Source organism: Pseudochaenichthys georgianus, chromosome 17 (assembly GCF_902827115.2).
Source record: "Pseudochaenichthys georgianus chromosome 17, fPseGeo1.2, whole genome shotgun sequence".
NCBI lineage: Eukaryota > Metazoa > Chordata > Actinopteri > Perciformes > Channichthyidae > Pseudochaenichthys > Pseudochaenichthys georgianus.
In genome coordinates this window covers 26453480-26473822 of record NC_047519.1, presented here as the reverse complement: position 1 = coordinate 26473822, position 20343 = coordinate 26453480, and the positions used below count along the sequence as shown (strand labels likewise).

General features: G+C 41.0%; 1 protein-coding gene across 1 annotated transcript in view; it reads left to right on the top strand.

Annotated features, from left to right (window-relative positions):
- Positions 1-20343, top strand: part of LOC117461959 (solute carrier family 22 member 23-like) — a 37899-nt gene that overhangs the window by 11806 nt on the left and 5750 nt on the right. The window contains exons 5-9 of the mRNA XM_034103953.2: positions 9000-9168; positions 15108-15235; positions 16962-17064; positions 18054-18289; positions 19406-19438. Coding sequence (XP_033959844.1) covers positions 9000-9168; positions 15108-15235; positions 16962-17064; positions 18054-18289; positions 19406-19438 — 669 coding nt within the window. The remainder of the gene's footprint in view (positions 1-8999; positions 9169-15107; positions 15236-16961; positions 17065-18053; positions 18290-19405; positions 19439-20343) is intronic.

Genomic DNA, 20343 nt, shown 5'->3' with positions numbered 1-20343 from the left:
AAAAAAGCTAATATTCATTAAACTCCTGACACTGTGTCTATCATATGACACTTCTGCGTGTAACATTGTAACAACGTGACCTTCCTTTGTGGCTTGCTTTGTTTGACTCTGCTTACAGATGAAAGTTGGAGCCAAATCCCAGCTTCAGCTGTGTTTGCACTAAAGAAATTACACTAATCCCCCCTTTCTCATCAATCCATGAGCAATTAATACCCTAGCCACACGGAGACGGTAACGAAAACGAACTCGATGTCAAAAAAGTATTCCGTCCACACGCAATCGGCACCAGAAATGTGTCCGTCCCGCTGGATACGCTGTAGTACATATGCGGGGCCTGTAAGTGGCGCTGTACTTCCGCCACAAAATACACCAAAAGCAGAGAAGAGCATGCATGGTTCCCATGGTTGCCCTTCTGTTTATTCTCCGCGGTGGATTTAGCAGCAGAGGTGGGGAGAGGCAGGGGCCAGGGCTCTGGCTCTTTTTCTCCCTCCCCGAGGCAAGCGTGTGCTCCTGCTGTAAATCTCCCCGGTAGTCCACCAGCAGATGAAAAACACCCACCTCTCCGCCTCTTCCAAGGGACGAGGGAACCGTGCGGCGAGTGTCTGTTAGAATTTGTTTGTTTTTTTGGTTCTCAAATGGGGGTACGCGGACCCCTAGGGGTACGTTGGAGTACTGCAGGGGGTACGTGAGATTTATTTTATGTTAATGAGAAAAGAAAAAGAATAGATAAATATACCAATTTTAGGAAAAGTAACGAAGTTTGAGCAGTGTGGGTTTTATATTAATAGACTAGAGTTACACCTATTTCAAAACACGAAGTCTAATAACTGCAGTTGCCTCCCTGTCAGCATGACAAAGATCCTCAGCGAAGCACAAGCCCATGTTTCTCACTAAATTGTAAGTACAACTTATTAAAAAGATCAGTTCAATAGAGGTGATTGAAGATGAGAAATCATTGTATATGTATGTATAAATGTAAGTAGGAATAACTTGCATAATGATTTAAAGGACAATCATTGCTCAAGTAAGGGGTGGGAATTAATAAGCATTTGCTTCCTCCTACTCCCTTTCGGACACATATGATTTATTATTATTATTATTAATATGAAGACTTTTTTTGTATCATGAATGTGGATAAATACTGTATTTTTAACAATACAGTATTCTGTTTTTTCACATTTGTTATTTTTTATTTGTTATTTTTTTAATCTGTTCAAAATAAAGATTGAAATGAATGAAAAGAATGCAACTAATGTCATCTTAGTGTTATTGCATGATATTAAAATTGGTTGGCCATGAATTTAGTGATGGATTGTAAACATTTGAAATGTAGCATTTAAGTGTTACAATGTTGTTGTTTTAATAACTCAGACACCAATGGAGCAGCGGACCTTTTTTTCCCTAACATATAGTTGTTGCGCTGATCAGGGGGGATACTTCGCTGAATTTTTTTTTCAAAGGGGGTACATTATTGAAAAAAGTTTGAGAATCACTGGTCTATATGATAGAGAACTGTAGCGGATACCACCTGTATCGTCTCCCACCTGTATCGTCTCCGTGTGGCTGCAGCCTAAGTCTTAGTTCATGGATCTTGAAAGCTGGGCAGCATTGTATGCTGCAATTTTGTTATAGAAAATAATCAGGCTTTGATTGCAATCTTTATGTTTGGTTTGAAAATAAATTCTACATCCTTCTACATAATAATGTAGTAATTCAAATACAGCTTCCCGGCCTCTATATATATATATATAGTAGATATATATATATATATATATATATATATATATCTACTATGCATTATAGAGCCCTAGAGGAATCACTGTGGAAATCCATTGAGTTTTAAAGGATATGGGCGAGCCTCTTGAAGAGTGTAAAGCAATTTGTGCGACCCTACTATCCTTTCCGCAAGGATGGCCTGTCAATGTCAGGCCAATTGCACGGCCTAACATGTCTGATAAGATGTGACACTTGTAAGCTAGCTAACTACCAAAAAAGACAGAGACAACGAGAAAAAAATTGGTGGCCGTTTTTTTCAGACAAAGGGAGAGAATAGTGGCAGGCAAATATTACCATCATAAAAAAAAGACAGAGAAATGTTGAACGCGCACATGGGAAGGAGAATGCTAAATGTTTCATCTCTGATTCTGAAGAATAATAGACTATGAGTCAAGATACATTGACACGTGGAATTCCTTTCATAAACTAGACTAATGCATTGTTCTAGTGCATTGATCTATAATATGTTGACTCCAAAACACCTATAGTTATACCTATAGAAATGCATCTGAGACAGCGCTGCTATTTATACCTGGGTGCTCCATCAGTGTGTGCTATCCTTTTTAGCTTCACAGCCCCAGGCAGAGGCGAGGCCTGTAGTGGCTCCTTCTTGCTGCTTACTAAAGTGTTTTCACCGTAAAACATCGTCAACACCCCGCCCCCGACCCTGCTACCCCCCCACATACAGACACACGCTGCACTGGGGGTTTGGTAGAGGATATTGTGACCAGCTCTAAACAAGGTGATCGGAGCAGTGGGCCATATCTGACTTTCTGTTTGTGCATCCACATCAGCTAAGTGGGGTTAAAATAGGATGCTTTTCTGGACATGTATTACTTTTTTTCCTGAAATATGCATTTAAAGAAAGTATCAATTGAGCAGTAGGTCTACAAAGGCATAAGATAAGAGAAAATGTCTCTAAATTCATCTTGAGTGGAGTCCCTGCTCACTTTGCTTGCCTGAATCAGAAGAGGCAAGCCAATACATGTCATGGGTGTGTGTGTGAGAGATGCCTTGTAAAGTGAGAGAATAAGAGAGGGAGTGGAATAAAAACAGATGCAGGACGGCAACAGATATTCCACATTGTTCATTGTCTCGGGTCAGGCATCAAAAATAGCGTTATAACTTCCCTGTCGTAACCATTACACAGACTGCTCTGTGTAATGGTCTTCAAGTGAAAGTCGTTTTTTTAAATTGATGAAAATGTAAATGGCCAGCTCCAAATGTTATTTATTACTATAATGGGATGGTTTATTCTTTTCAGCTTTAATTGCCGCCATCTTGACTTTTACACACTAAGGATTTGTGATGTGTTACTTCAACGATATGCTTGAGTCTTTCTGTCAGATTTGGTTTCTTTTGATCTCGATTGATTTTGAAAGCCTCATCTGCCTCCGAGCGCTAAAATTACGTTGTTTCAAAAGCTGGTTTAGTTTTTGTTACAATTGTATTAACAATTTCTGTTGCTGCATATGGAAAGGCATTGTGTTTATGTCAATAAGGTACTATTGCTGCTGTCCTGCCCAGATACTCAGACAATATTGATTTTGTAGGGGGTGTTTGCTGTCACTCCTTTTGTACATCATCTGGACCAGTATGACTAGTGATCATATACCCACACACACACAGGCAGACAGAAAACCTGTTACCAGCAACACTAGAAGGGAAGTACATGATGACATGATGAATAGCATTCTCTGCTGCAGATTTCCAAAACGGTTTGTATTGACTTCTCTTAGTGTAAGTGTGTTAGTTATTACTCTCTTCAAGGTTTTAATCATGTATTGCCACAATAATATGCCATTCATTGTCTGCCGCTATTACTCTGCTCATGTGATGCTTCAGAACAAATCCAATCTCCCTCGACACAGTCTGTCCCTGAGCTTGTGACCTCTCCGGCAAAGCCTACGATGAATAGTGTAAAACCAGTGCTCTGCTGTACACTGATTGAACGAGCATCATAGAGATCTACAGAAGGATTTCTATACACAGCAATACTCTTACTATGTATAGGAATGTTCTCAAGGAAAACGTAAAGGAATAGGGCACAGTAAAAGCGTTTGGGATTTCCTCTTTTTTAATTAAGGAATCATATTCGGCTTGCAAAACGAGTGTTTGGTAGTCTGACAGCACTGATTTGAATGCTCTCATGTGGTCAGTAGCGTATGTGATCATGAGTGTTCCCTCCTAGCTGCCTGTTTGCATGTTTCCTTCATTATGATAGTGAAATAATGCTCCTCGCTTCCGACAGGATGCTCTGCACTGCATGCTTCCTGCTGCAGTGCTTTGCTGTGTTCTTAAGGTTAGCCAGGGAAAGACAGTCTTCACACTTCCTGAGTTGCTTGTAATGGGTTCTATTTTCCTCTGGGGTGCCCTGCTGTCACCACACACATTAATCTCTCTATGCGTAGGTGAGGCACAAAGGACAGCAGAAGCTCTAAGTTTATTTATCTGTGGAAATGGCTTATTGTGGAAATGTCATGTTCCTGTTTGTTGGTACATTCTGACAGACAGAAGGCCTGTATGCTTGCCTTCCTTTCCTAGACTGTCATGATCTCAGGGTTTAAACTGTTTGTGCCTATGGCACTGATGGATATCGCTCAATCTGACCTGACCTGAGAACTGTGTGCCACATCTGCTTTTCATTTCCCATCTTATAGCTATCCCTCCCTGAGGACAGCAGTCAGCTTCGCCCCACACCACTGCATAAGTATTGTGCTGCCATAAGATGGACCTTACTAAGGAGACTTTTTATTTAATTTAGGATTAAGGATGATAAAGTATAATGAGAGAGAGGCTAGGACATAGATGTAGGCTGTGTACAGGCAGCCAATGATTTTTAGCCAAAGAAAGGTATTTTCCATGATACACAGGATGACCCCTCCTCATCCTTCCACGCTCTAGCTGTCTCCTGATAAATGGGTCAAGGTGCGAACTCTCTTTCCCTCTATGCAGGGTTAAAGTTTCCTTTTGTGCAGAGCTTGCATTTGTGGTTGCCCAGCAGACTTCCTCTGCTAACACATTAGGTTACATGGAAATAATCCTACATCTGTTTTTTTTTTACGTTTCTTTGTTTAAGGAGACTGCTTCCCTATTAAAAGGCACATCGGGTGGCCTAATTGTCATGGTCTACTTTTTAACCTTTGTTGTTTGTGAGAGGCATTGCAGACATCTTCAAGCTATCTCATGTCGCAAATTCCTGAGTGTAGTCCAGTGATTGTCAAAATCAGCAGGGGCCCCCTTTGCCCTTTCTTTTGATGCCGTTTCTGCTGTGTTTGTGTCAGAGTGCTAACTTACTGTGTTCTGCAAGAGCCGGTAGCTCTGTTTTGTGCAGATTTTTCACTGTGTAGGAGGAAGGAGGAGGCTGTGGCGTAGTGGTGGGATGGTTAGGACATAAAAACACACTAAAGCACAATCTATATCAAAGAAAAATGCCCTTCCAGTGGGGTTTTACTTGTGGTTTGATAACGAGAATTTCAATACAAACAGATGAAAGAGAAATGCCTGTGGACTTCTTTTTGCTCCCAGATAAGGGACTAATCAATGAGTATGACCCCATTTTGTCAATAGCCGCTCTTTAGTTCTTGAAGAAAGGGGGGGGGGGGGGGGGGGCTCAGGATATTTGTGTGGTAACACAATCACCCAATATATAAATAAAGTGATAAAGAAAAATACTGTGGAATCTCCCCTGTGACCATTGTTTGGTTTGAAGAGTAACGTCACATAACTACAGTTTGTTTTCACCAGTTTATACCCAGAACTTGAAGCTTAATGATCTACCATCAGTAGGATTGCCTTTCTGCCACAGCTTTTGGATGATTCAATTCTATAAAGATGTGAGGGATACCTTAAGAGAAATGTGTCCTCTTCTCAGAGACTGTGCCTGTAAACTGTGGGTTGAACAGTGTGCACTCGCCCCCACACTGTTTGGTTTCCTTTGCTGTCACTATGTTCTACTGAGGATGCAATTTGCCTTCACCAAGAAAAATCTCTTCGACCTGCAGTAACCCCAAACCAAGGTTCATTAGTTCCTAATCAGGGAAGTGCTGTTTGCTGACAATGCTGCACTGGCCTGTCAGTCACAGGAAGCACTCCAAAAACTAATCGGCAGCTTTGCACATGCCTGAATCCAGTTTGGTCTTGCCAAGCATTTCCATCTGTGACCACAGCTTTGAGGGCGTGGAGCTTTAACAATGTATTGATAAAGCTCAACATCTTCCCAATGAGGTCTGGGTTAGCCCCATGCAGAACACCCTCATGCACATGGAGACGTGAACAGTTAGCATCAGTAAACAGACGACAAATTAAAGGCCTCAACAAATGCAAGTGGGCACAAACGGTCCTTGGTTTTATGAGCCTGAAAATGCTTAAATGATGCGAATCATTGGCCTTTACAGTCACCACATCTCAACTTAATTACACACACACGGGAGACTTGGGAGCTCACAATTTGTAATGTATGTGGAAAAGTAGCGAATCCCATTTTTCAATTGTATTGACAAGACCTTGATTAGTCGATTGTTTCTCCAACTAAAGGAAACATTGGTTAATTAGCTCAACATTAGAGTTATGTAGGAAGCTCAACAAATCAGATGTATGGGAGGAGATCAGTGGTCTGGAACCATCTGGTACGTTTGACCCTGAGGCATGAGAATCCAAAGCGACTAAAATACAGATGCACGCCACATGTGACACCTGCTTGCAGCACTTGTGAAAAGGTTCTAATTATGCCATACAAATCTAACTCAATCAAACCTTTGTTATCTTTCAGTGCAGATATACGGTACGCCTCAATGTCTTCTCATCATCAAGTTACGCTTAACAGATAGAGTGGCCGAGATAGGCCGTGGAATCTTGGACGTCATGTGACCAGTGAAAGGTCATGATAGCCTGTGGGTATAGGGTGCGGCTACACTGAGTGCATTTAGTGGTCAACTAATCTCTTTCAGTTGTAAAACAATGGGCCTCCTTTAGCTGTTTACTTGACGTGAGGCGAGGTGGCTACTACTACTAGAGACTGGTATTTATATATTCTGGTTTTGCCAACCTCAGCAAACCTGCCAAAGCTTCTTTGGGGATTATCATCATCATCAATTGGTTATTTGGCTTGATCAATGATGATGTCATTTCCACTTTGTATAGTGTGTCGACAATTCATTTCAATTGGGCTATGAGTTCCTTGGTTAGCATCTTTGGTAAGTTTCTTTTATGTTTCATCAGATTAGTTAGTGGTAGATTTATGTCAGTAGAACACAGGCTTCAGCAGGGCATTGTGGGAATGCTGATCTTGTGGGTTGTGAAGGATTAGGGTCAGATTGAGGAAGGAGCTCAGGCCTCTTTTCCTTTCATCAAACTATGGTTTCTCATTCTTCAGCTCCATCTACAGGACATGTTCCTTTTTTATATGTATTAACATTTATTCTAAAATCTCTTTACTTGTAATTTAGTTTGTCCTGTCATTTCTTTATATGTGCATGTGAGCATTTTCCCATAGCCAACCACAGGATGTACTTTCCCAGTCACAATGCAGTGTCCTGTTCAGTGCACATGACGCCTTATACATAACCGAATCATTCAAATCCCATGCAGTCTGTGAGCAGTGAACCGTCACTTTTCTCCCAGCAGTACACAGAGAAGGGGTCTCGAGGTTACTTGGTTCAAACTCAGCAGGTCTTGCACCGATCACCCCGCTTTCAGCTCATTGGCTTTGTCATTCCAGCTGCGGTAGTGTCTGTGAACAGAGAGCATTATTCATGTCCTCAGAAGGGGGCAAGTCCTAATTGAAATTCCGGTCTTTTCCACTGGAATGAAGCAAGCTCGCAGACACCCACTGTATTATGCTGGCCCTGTCACCTTGAAAGGCCCATATGGAGGCTGTTACATTCTTGGGCAGCAGCAATAGCCCATTAGGGAAACATATTGTGAAGTATAAGAAAAAAGGATGAATGAAGCAGGACAAACGATTTTGGCTTTGCGAGAATAGCAGCATTACTGTGCTGGTCACTATTCTATGGTGATGTGAAGCCATCTTCTACACTGCAGTAACTGAAGGGCTGGACTGTCTGTGGTTGCTGGCTGCCAGTGTGGTGTGCATGCCAATGGATGGGTGAATGAATCAGTGCCATTCTGATAGAGGAGAATTGAGCACAAGCAACCTCTTTCTAGTTGGTTCACTCTCACAGCAGCCTACTGTCCTGGTCTGTCTGCTACCTCTGAACAATAACTGTATGTGCTGATTAATTGCCTTTATCTAATGTCTCAACATTTGTCACGCGCTGTAGCTGTAAAAGTGAGAATAATTGTTTAAGCATATGGATGATTTTTTTCAAAGAACAGTCCACTTTCAAAAGAGATCTAATTTATACTGATAGAAGCATTAATTGCCAGGCCATTCTTGCATGCTTTTCTGGATGTAACTGGCTTGCAAGCTGTAAACTAGTTTCAGTTGTTTCTTTGTGTTAAAAGTCTCAGTATTCAAACGTTAAATGTTGTCTGTCTTGTATCATACCAAAAAATGTATTTACTAACTTTGACCTGTTTCTGTGAGCATTAGCATCAGCTAAGATCCCATATTTTACTTAGGATAAATACTGGACGGGGTAGATATTAAATCTCTAGCCAAGTTTACATTTCATGTCTCTCTTGAGTTCTTAGCAGCAAGTTACTATTTTCAAAGTCACTCAAGCATCACAAGCTGTAGCTTAACTTACACATATTACAGGGGTCAAACTATACAATAATGGTAACTGCAAATACTTTGTTAATGTACGTATCACCTTGTTTTATTACCTGGGTGAATAAACACATCATTTCTCACTCGTATGAATGGCCCTGATGGAGGTCGGCGCTCTCCAAGTGTCCGTCTAGTTTTGTATATATTTTTAGTAAATGTTGTAGTATTCTTGCAGTTTAGAATATTTGGGAAATATACATTCGTACTAACCTAGCTGACACTTTTTGTCATTCCCTCACGTCATTGGCATACCATTGTGAAATTTGTGTCAAATGTCATTTAAAATTGTTACCTCATGGAGTTAGATATGCCAACCATATTCCATACAGATAGCAAGGAAACAGTTATAAATGGTGATGTGTGCTTGTATTATTAAAATATATATGTTGCTTTGATGCTGAACATGCCACTTTTTGTGTCTTTGTGTGTTGCAGAACACCTATAACACTTGCCCTCTTCCTTTTTCTCTCCTCTTTGTTCTCTCCCCCAGGGATCGAGCTCTGCCTACCAGGATGGCGTTTCTCCATGACCATGGTGGCTAGCTTTGTGGTGCTGGGCGGTCAGCTGCTGATGCCTGGAGTGGCGTACCTCTGTCGTGACTGGCAGGTCCTCCAAGCTGTCATCATCTGTCCCCTGCTGCTGATGCTGTCCTACATCTGGTAAGCAAAATACCTGGGCATCTGCTGCACTTTGGCACCAACCCATCTTTTTGTTTTCTGTTGAATTTTTTAAAAGGTGTATATCAGTTTAAAAAGAAGCTGAAATATGTGACGCCATCTGCAATCATACTCCAGTGTTTCCCCTATATACAAATAGTGGCGGTGCAATGCCGCTGCTGAAATATGTGCACCGCTGCTAGGGGGCACCAGCCAAGTACCCAAAAAAATAAAAATATTTTCTTTACTTTTTTAATTAAAATAATAATAAGTGGCAACCCTTTTTCATTTTTGATTGTTTGTGATGTGGATTTGTAGTATTTGTGTTACTGTAAGTTCAATAAAGGTGTATTTTTGCTAAATCTTGAGACATTGCCACTGTATGTACTAGGCATGGCCGATTTTTGGCATAGGTCGCCTCGGGCTCCAGATCTGGGGGGCGCTGTGCTAGTAGCTCTGGGAGGGGAAAAAACATTTTTGACCGTTGGTGCTCATCCTAATTTTCGGCCTTGATGTAACAACATTCATATTTAAGTAAATGTAACACCCTTTTCACCCCGGTTACACTTTTAATTTGCCCTGTACGATGGGCACTGCAAGGGATGAAAGCGGGGGACGTACTTGTGAAGCTTTTCCAGAAGGTGGTTAGATCACCGGACGACAGAGTCGGTCTCCGTGTGCACAGACAGGGCTGCTGTTAACGTCGGTCTGTACAACGGAAGACTCCCCCCCCCACCCCTTCACTGGAGAACTGCGCTAAAACAGCTGATCACAACGTTCACGCTCTGTGGTCACGAAGTCTGGCGCACTTTGAGAGCAACATTAGGAAATCTATGGATACATCTCTCAACACCCATATGAAACAGAACTGTAAGCAGATTTTCTTTTTCTTTATGGATATTTTACAAATCACTCCCCTTTCAAACTGTATTCTTGTTTATTAATAACAACTTTTTTGTACTGTCATATAGTATTTTATACCCGTTTTTCACCTATTCTCTTATTTTTTATAGCTATAATCAGGGTTGGGTTGTAACGGAATACATGTAACGGCGTTACGTAATCAGAATACAAAAATCAAGTAACTGTATTCAGCTCGCGTTACATTTGAAAAACGAGTAATCTGATTACAGTTACTTTCGTAAACCTGAAGTGAATACATTTTGGATTACTTATTGGAATTATTGGTGGAAAGATTTCCTCTCAACATTTAATATTCATTGCTAAAGGTACAGCCGAATCATCACAGCGCACAAAACCTATTACCGCCGCAGATGGGCCAAAAAAGCATTTGAAAAAAAATCGCGGGTCCGCTCGCTCTGAAACAATAACAACGAAACATGGAGGAAGTCTGCGTTTAAATCGCGTGTGTGTGTGTGTATATACATGTAGGTGTGTGTGGTTAAAACACATCAGCCTGCGGTCGCTCTTTAGCCTTACTAATGATTATTTCTGAAGGTAAACACAGTGAAGGCGGTGCGTGAAAGGCGGTGCGTGAAAGGCGGTGCGTGAAAGGCACTGCGCGGCGCGCTCGGCTTCTCAGAGGCTGAGTTAACCCTCCCGCTGCCTCCTGGCGCTGCAGAGAGTTCATGAAGTGAAGGAGGTGTTCCTTCTATAAAACAGCTGCGGGCAGCAGATACTGTGAGTGTCACGGACATGAATTCATAGATCAAGGCAGACTGGTGCACACACTCTCCTGTTTTGCCAATCCGGTGCTTAAACAAATATAGCTCTCCACCCCTGGCCGAAATAGCCGCGTTCACACCGCAGGACTTTCCCTGGTACTTTAGTTCTTTAGTTCCGTTAGTACCAATAATGTCGCGTTCACACCGCCGGGACTACTCAGTGCCGGGAACTCTTTTGGTACTTTTTAGTCCCTGCTAGAGAGGTGGTACGAACCTGGTGACAAAAGAGTGCCAATTTCTATTCTATTTCTATTGGCTGGGCGAATTGCAAACCACGCCCCGTTAGACTCTGAATTTGTTTTGTTAGGCAGTCATTTTTTTCCTCGCTACAAAACCACATCCACACCTGAGCGAGTAGTTTTTTTGTACTTTAAAGCAGTTATGACCACACGTACTACAACACCGGAGCGGTGGAATGATGAGGAAGTGTCGGCGCTTATGGCAATTTACTCCAAGGACGGGATGCAGCAGCTTCTACAGAAAGCAGTTCCCAACTCCAAATGTTTTGAGCGATGTTCGCTACTTGAGCTGGGAATCGTGCACAGTGCACACGGATGCCGGGTAAAAATACTGACACCTAACTTGCACTAAGGTGTGTCTGCTGCTATATATATTGCCACTGTTACATTGTTTTGAAACTACTTACACTTTATTTTACATTTCACACTGTTATTTAACTTCAATTTACATGCATACGACACACCTGGAACAGCATGATGCCGTTATTGTTATGTCTTGACTGTGCAATAAAACAAACAAACTGGCGAAGCTTTATTTATTGTGTCCCACCCCAAATTTGCAGAATAGAAGAATGTGAGAGCAGACAGGTGTCGGTGGTTGAATTGATCAGAAACACAAGTCTTACACACATAAACACAAGTAATTTATCATGTCATTTGTTTTAGATAAATAAGGGAAAAACACCAAACAAGGGTTGATGTCCTTTTCCAAATTCAGCCTGAGGGGGTAATATATAATAAATACATAAAGATAAAGTCCATTGTTATAATGGGGTATTTTATTTGTAAATTACCCTTATGAACTCCATCATGTCTGAGGTCGGAAAGTAAACAAACGCCTCATACAGCGGATGGGCTTTATACCCCCTCCCCCCCGTGTAGTTCTTCTTCTCTCGTTTTTTTGTTGTACTCGCCGTGAAGTGGTTTTGCGGCCTGCCAGTAAACCCAGAGAAGAAGAAGATGAAGTGACGTCAGCGTAATCGTGCCTCAGGGAAAGTACTGCGGTGTGAATGCGATTGGCACTAGCCCCCTGGCGGATTTAGTGCCGTGGTACTTTAGTGGTACTTTAGTGCCGGCACTAAAGTACCGCAAGTCCTGCGGTGTGAAAGCGGCTAATGTCCTTAAAATGAAGTCCGAGTTAGACATTTTAATTCATGTACTGCCAACACTGGCAGGACAGAAGGCGGGCGACACGCCCGTTCTAAGCCGTGTCCCTCACTCACTCCTCACATCCCAAGCTGCATCCCCAAAACGTGTATTATGTTGTTACATCGTTTCAGATGTGATGTTTCAGTTGTGCTCTTGATAAGCCATTAAAACAGTAAAAACACGTTCAGTTTCCTTTTGCTTTTTGTGTCTCCTGTTTACCAAAACATACCCAATTTGGAAAGTAATCTAAAAGTAATCTGATTACGTTACTTTTTTAAGACACGTAACTGTAACTGTATTCGAATTACTTTCAGAGCCATGTAATCAGTAACTGATTACATTTACAAAGTAACCCTCCCAACCCTGGCTATAATGATCATATAAAGGTGTGCCCTTACCTCACTGAGCTGAGGTTATCAGAGGTACTTTGTTGATCCAAAATTGGGAGATTGTGTTATGAAATTTTAAATCCTTTAATTTTTTTTTAATTTTATAAATGTTGGCGCCCTCTATGGGTTGATGCGCCCTTAGCATTCGCCTATACTGTCTATGCCGAGGGCCGGCCCTGACTCCAGGTACTCATCTGAGTACCTCACTGAGAAAGTTATGTGCACCCCTGACTATAGGACAGTAAACCAAAAATATCGTTTGAAGTTGGAGAGATACAAAAATATGCATTTAATAAATAAATGTTGACTAGGTAAAATAAGATATGAATGAACAACTAAAATAAGTTACATTTATTTGTTATTGGCTATGGTAGGTTATTGGTTATGTTCATATACTTATTTGATTATTAAAATGTAAAACGATCTTTTTAATAAGGGTGTTTTTAGAGTTGTACCCCCTAGATCAGGTCTGTAGTAATTGTGTGCTCAAAGTGCACCAGATTGAAACATTTTACTTTAAAATCTTGAGCATACCCCCGGTCCCCCCTAGAGGATGTGACGTCCACCCCTCAATTCAAACATGTTCATACAATACTGAATACATTTGAAGCAATTTTGACGTAAATTACCTATGTCAATAAGTTTCTGTTTTTTTAGTGCATTTTACTTTTGTAGAGATTTTTCATTTATTCTTTATATATAAAATCTCGCCTAAAATCTCGCCTAGAGCAGCAAATTGGCTAGAACCAGCCCTGGTACTAGGCCTCAAGAGCCTTTCTTGTGCTGGCAGACACATAGAAACAAATTGGCGGGGCGCACTTCGCACGTGCACACTAAAAAATTCCACGCGCTCCACACTCACATTTATAATAGGTCCACGTGCCTTAGCACCGCTGCTATGACTCCATCCTAGGGGAAACACTGTACTCTACATGTATTGGATTCTAAGCGACCAATGTCTTAATAAAACCTCATTAAGCCATAGATGCTCTAGGAGATTTACATAGTTCAAACAAAGAAAGTCTTCTTTGCAAGGACATTATTTAATAAGTAAATTCCCAGCTGAATTAAATGTAATGTATTTTGTTTACTCATTTGCAGTGATCTCTACAGTAACATTTCTTTTTGCTTAAGCTCAGGCAGTATAAAGTCTTGCATTAACCACCATGTATTCAATGCAAAGTGCTCCACAGCAAGGCTGATGTGTAAAAGCCAGCAAAAATAAATAAATAAAATAGAGATTTATATCTCAAGTTATCAAATACCTTGGCTTTCCTCAATGGTGAGCCTTGAGAATTAACTGTTTCCATTCAGGAAAAGTCAAAAGCACTCCAAAGCACTTATCGATCGATAAAACATCAATACTAGTGATACGATGCACTTCAATAATTGTAGGACAGAGGGAACAGCACAGATAGATGGTGGTTTCTACAGACACAGAGCATGAGTCAGTAACCTTTGGCAGGGTAGTCACTGTTATCGTGAGTGAAAACAAACAACAATAACCGAGCAGTCAGGTGACTAAGCTGTGGAAAGGGATTTGTCATTGTCTGCTTTGATGTGATCATGGCAATGGTGGATTGAAAAAACTACCAGTAGTGGGTTGTGAAACTGATATTTATCTCTATATATATTACTGGATTTCAGTTGGTGAATTTGTTCTGCAGGGTGAAGGGCAAGCTTTCATTGGCAAACCAGCTCACAATGTAGCCTTTTTCTACTGAGCTGTCCACAAAGCACAAACTACTGAGATAAATAAATGAATCAGCAAGCTTGACTCAGGACATTATGGACCCATGTTGGCTTAACTGATTAGGACAGACAGTGTTTATGTGTACAAATGGGATTCATCAAGTGGCCGAGTCTGCAAATATAGAAATAACAGCTGATTGGGCTGAATAGTTCAACTCTGCAGGTGATTTTAGTTTGCTGATTTGGGGGAAAAAAGTTAAAACAACACCAGTGAAATGTCATTAATCCTGCATATAGACATCTGTTCCAGAGAAATGCAACTAGCTGAAGCTAATGAGGCATGGTTTCTGCTGACTGTCTTCACATCGACATGCTTCTGCGAGGAGAAACCTGATCGCTCACAGGATTGACATAACGCAATACAAATCCAAGATAATAGAGCATAGCAAATGCAAACGGGGACAGGGATAACAATGGCTGACAGTCATGTGTTTGTTTGTTGTTCCCCCTGTGAAGACATCTGGGCCACGCCACCTGTAAATGCGAGTGTTTGTTTGTGAAGCTGGATTTCTTGTTTATGATACAGTTTCTAATCTTTCTGTAGGTTGCCATTCAATAGTTTTCTGCATTTAAATCGAAATGTGTTGGAATGGCACACTGGTAAACTAAAATCCAGATTTTATACTAGATAATAGAGCATTCAATCTGCCTTTTTAAAAGCGAGATTGATTTCTTTCGGAGTCATTTCGGATGTGTTATTAACGAGGACATCCCCATCTTTCTGGCAGGATCTTCCCTGAGTCACTGCGTTGGCTACTGGCCACTCAGCAGTACTGCCGCTCCAAGTGGATCATGGGACACATAGCAAAGAAAAACCAAGTGAACATGGAGCTGGACCCGGATAATATCCTCACAGGTAATAAAATACTGATTTACGAAATCTGAAATCAAAGGCTGCTTCTTACATTTTGATATTATGATTACTGCATGTATGTCGATGGATTCTTCATGTAAAAGTAGTCATTGTGTCAGTGCCATCTTCCAAGCTTAGATTCTCCTTTGTAAAGAGCTGGGTGAGTGGTAGTATATCCAGCTGTGCTTTCCTCAATAAAACAGATTGACAAGGTTATATCTGCTTCCTGCTATGTTACCATAGTTACGCGCCAGTCCAGAGAGCAGTGGGTGTTGAACATTACATTATGACACTCTACAACGATCATTCATTTCGTTAAAGCCTCAGTTAGAGCTGACAGGATGGTGTGCAGACGGCAGATGGATGCGAGTCATGCACTCTGACTCTGGGTTAACTGTCTCTGTACTCAGAAGACCTGCTATCAGGAAAGAGTGAACTGTGTTGTCGTTTAACGTCATAGCAGATTGCCTTCGTTAGCGCTGTCAATGTTGTCTACTTATACTCACTGTATTTATCAATCCATACAAAAATAAAACGGTGCCACAGCTGGGAAAAGGTTCAAAGAGGAACTAGTCGGTGTGAAATTGACTGCACTTTTTTAAGAACTGTGTGCTGAGGCAGCATTAAGTAAAGTACATTGCCACAGACAATAATTTATCGTCTGTCTTTTTTTTTTATAGTAACTGGCTGTCCTCAACCCTTCCTGTAATATGTCCTACTTTTAACTGCTCAGCATTAAATACAACACTGGGCACTGGATGTACAAACTTCCAGTATAGCACAGCAACTTTTTTAATCGCTCGGACATGACAGACGCATGTGTAACTGCTGATTAGGTCATCTTTGGATAGTGAGCGGAAACATGTGAATTGGTGGGGAGAGTCTTAGTCCCTGTTTGAAGCCTGGATATGCAGCCGAGATAACCTTGAGGCGGTGTGTGGAATTTTGTCCCATACCTGAGTCAACGTGAACATACTGTAGCACAAAGCAGAGGTGTGTTTCTGTGGCAACCCGCAATCTGATACCAAAACATCCACCGTATGCATGTCACACATCACCAGCATATTTATCAAGAACTGTTCCTGCTCTACAGTGAGAACAGTTATTCGTGTGTTTCACAAAGCAGTGGAAGCTCAAATGTGCTCATCAAAAATGTATTTGTATTTTTCTGTTATTGCAAATTAATAAGTTAAATTCTACTTTGACTCAATGTAATATGTTTATATTAACTAAAGCCTGATTGATTTATACTGTGAGCAGGTTGATATTCACCCATATCACATTATTTTATTGGAATCAGTGTAAATGTTGGCTGATATGCAGACAGCATTTAAGGGTTGTACCCAGGATTTTCTAAATACTTGTGTTAGACATGTTATTACATGAATGTTTAATGATTTACAGTGAACTGTATTGCTTCTAATTTGTTGTCATCTGTTGAACATGTCTTAGTCACAGCCCTTTGAAGAATATGACAGGTAATTGGCAAAGGAAAGATCATTTAAGGATAACTACTAGGTGTGTATACAACAGGTTGAACACATTTTTAATTAGCAATACCTAGCTTACATAGCAGTCACATTACAAAAACTATCTTTTTGTGGGGGGGAAACAAGGCAGACCTTGCAATTAAGACTTGCCACCCTTTGCTACAGTTAAAGTTATGCTCAAATATTGATATGACCCTCCAATGTAAGGTGCTAAGATTAACATGTTTGCTTTCTCACAGAACTGCAGAGAGCTCTTCAAAATAAACACAAGAAGACGTGCATTGTGAAAATGGTCGGGACGAGAAACCTGTGGAAGAACATTTTTGTGCTCTGTGTCAACTCGTAAGTGTTTGCCATTTGCTTTAGCACTTAGAAATACAGCAGCAATACCTTTCAAGGTGTGTGTGTGTGTGTGTGTGTGTGTGTGTGTGTGTGTGTGTGTGTGTGTGTGTGTGTGTGTGTGTGTGTGTGTGTGTGTGTGTGTGTGTGTGTGTGTGTGTGTGTGTGTGTGTGTGTGTGTGTGTGTGTGTGTGTGTGTGTGTGTTGTGTGTGTGTGTGTGTGTGTGTGTGTGTGTGTGTGTGTGTGTGTGTGTGTGTGTGTGTGTGTGTGTGTGTGTGTGTGTGTGTGTGTGTGTGTGTGTGTGTGTGTGTGTAAGGAAACGGGAATGCACGTGTGTGTCTCTGTGGGGCGAGGCAATGCCAGTCAGACGCGCCATTTTGTGCAGACGAGATGGCACTATTAACCTTGAGGCTTAAAACGGCATTGATCAGTAGCCCTGAATGCTTCTTCCCTTCCATATTTGTGCTGCTCTCTCTTTTCATCTCCGGTGGGATCTCCCCTCTCCATCTGAGAACTAATCTCTAGCGAGGCTGACCCAGCTTTAACTCTGCTTTAGTGCACGGTATCCCTAACCCCCCAAGTCAGCATGAATTTTACATGAGCTGTGTCCTTATGAAACATTAGACAACCAGCAGAGAGGGTGTGTGAATGTTTACTCCTGTTTTTGTGTGTGTGTGTGTGTGTGTGTGTGTGTGTGTGTGTGTGTGTGTGTGTGTGTGTGTGTGTGTGTGTGTGACCTAGTGTTTACATATCTTTTGATGTTTCGTTTGAGATATGTTGGGAGAAAACATGATAAACCTTGAATTATCTCTCTTCCTCTTCCATCTCCTCCCAACCTCTTCATCTTTAACACTATGCTTGGATCTATTTTCTCCATATTTTGTTGTTCACAATTCTGCCCCTTCCTTCTTTGGTTTCTTTAAAACATTCTCATTTTCTCTCTGATCTACTAGTATCTCCTTACCTAGCCCTGTTTTTGCTCTTCACCCAGGCTAACAGGCTATGGGATCCACCACTGCTTCGCCCGCAGCATGATGGACCCTGAGGCTCAGGAGACGACTATGTTCCATAACTTCTATGCAGATTACTACACCATGGCGGGCATTGCGGTGGCCTCCTGCATGGCCCTGTGCCCGGCCGTGGGCCTGATGGGCCGGAGGGGGGGCCTTCTCATGTTTATGATCATCACTGCCCTGGCATCTCTACTGCAGTTGGGCCTGCTTAACTGTGAGTATTTTGTGATGTCCACTTAGGAAGATTTCACACTGGTGGTGTTTAGTGGCTTTAAATATCTGTGGCACTCTCAATCACTCAATCCAAAGAAGCTCTATAACATGTTTTGAATTATAGGATATATCGTATCTTGGTTTTTGGTGAAGAAGAATGTCATTTTTTTCTGGTTCTGTTCTATATTTTTTTGATTGCCAACAAATCCCATGAGAAGACCTAAACCAACAATGAACTGATCCAAACTATCTACTATATTCTGTGTACCCAAAACCACATGCATCTAATTCCTCTGTGCCACAATGCTCCACTGTTTCCCAATGACTTAATTACAATGAACATGGGCACTGTTGTTTTGAGTCCACATACACATCCTGCTGCTGAAAATACTCACTAGTGTACAAAATGTGTTTTCATTCATGGCCGAAACAACAAATACTATGTGCTACAATCAACAATTCCTCTACTTTTGCCTTTTTACCTAATGAAACAATATCATTGGGTCACAGGTTTTTAAGATTTGATCTTAGGGAAGTAAGGTAAAATGAAATAAAGGGAACTCAGTTTTAAAAATCTGAATGAATACATAAAAATGAAAACAAATGGTTTTGGACAAAATTATTCTTTTGTCAGACAGGAACCCCTATCATAGCGGACATAATTCAACAGATTATTGACTTGAAGTGCAATCAATGAATTGCATTTAAAAGAAAGACCAATCCGACCCCATCTTGCGTGTGGCTCACCTGAGGTGGTGAGTGAACTATGTGGTCAGTTGTTTCTAATGGAGTGGTCGAACAAGATTTCAAACTGCATTTCAAACTGCGTACCAGTCAATGTGTACCAGTTTCTTTAGTTACAAATGAGCAAGCTTTAATGTTTAACCAGAGTCAACACATCAAGGTTACACTCCTGTTTCATGTTCTTCTCCAGAGGTGTGTGTGTGTGTGTGTGTGTGTGTGTGTGTGTGTGTGTGTGTGTGTGTGTGTGTGTGTGTGTGTGTGTGTGTGTGTGTGTGTGTGTGTGTGTTGTTTTTAATGTTTGACTTGAGTATATTTCATGATCTGCTTGTGTTTTTGGCTGATAAATATCTGTTTATCTCTTATTTCCCTTTAGTGGTGGGGAAGTACAGTGGCCATCTGAATATAGGTAAACCAATGTCTTCATTTCTTTTCTCTTTGTAACAGATAAACTGATCAAGTATTGAGTAGTCTTGCTCCGATGTTTTATATACAATATAATTTTGTATCTGCTTCACATTCTTTCAAAGTGTGAATTGAATCCTCTTACAGCACTCATCACTTAAGTTGCTCCATTATCTTGATGAGGTTTTTGGAAATGTGCTGCATAGACATCCTGCAGTATTTCATTAGGCGTATGCAAGCCCTGCAGATAGATAATGAACTCCTAGATGTGATTATGGCTAGCTTTTCACTTATTTAGCCCCTTTGTGTTGGAGAGGGTGAGCTTCTTTGTTATTGAGCTGTGAATCAGCTTTCCTTCACTATTCCCTCTTTTGATCACGGAGCAGTCTCCTCTGATCTTCTTTATGCCATCTTGAACATGACTCATTCAACAGATATCAACTGTATTCAAACCATCTTTGATCTGAATGGGCTGTTAGTATGAAACCCAATCTTTAATGACTTGAGAAAATACACATTAGCGTCAGGAAAACCATTTTTATTGGCACTTTTCATTTTGGTTTACTAAATGCTCGAGTAATAATAGACACATTCATTCTACATTCATCAGTCGAATGGACTACAATCAGACTACATTTATTCTACGAAAACAAAGCAATGCCACCACAGTTATTTTTTTGTATTTATTAGACCACTACTGGATAGTTAGTTATTTCAATTGGTTTGTAGCATTGGAGTATTTTACCTTGAACTCCATCCATGGGGTTTGAGTGCTTTGAAATTGACCAATTTCAAAACGTCAAGTGCCTTTTTTAATACAAAATAAATAAAAAAGAATCAAATCAGGTCTAAAAAGAATCAATCACAGCTTTCCTATCAGGTCACATCCTCTAAGTCACGCAGTATGAT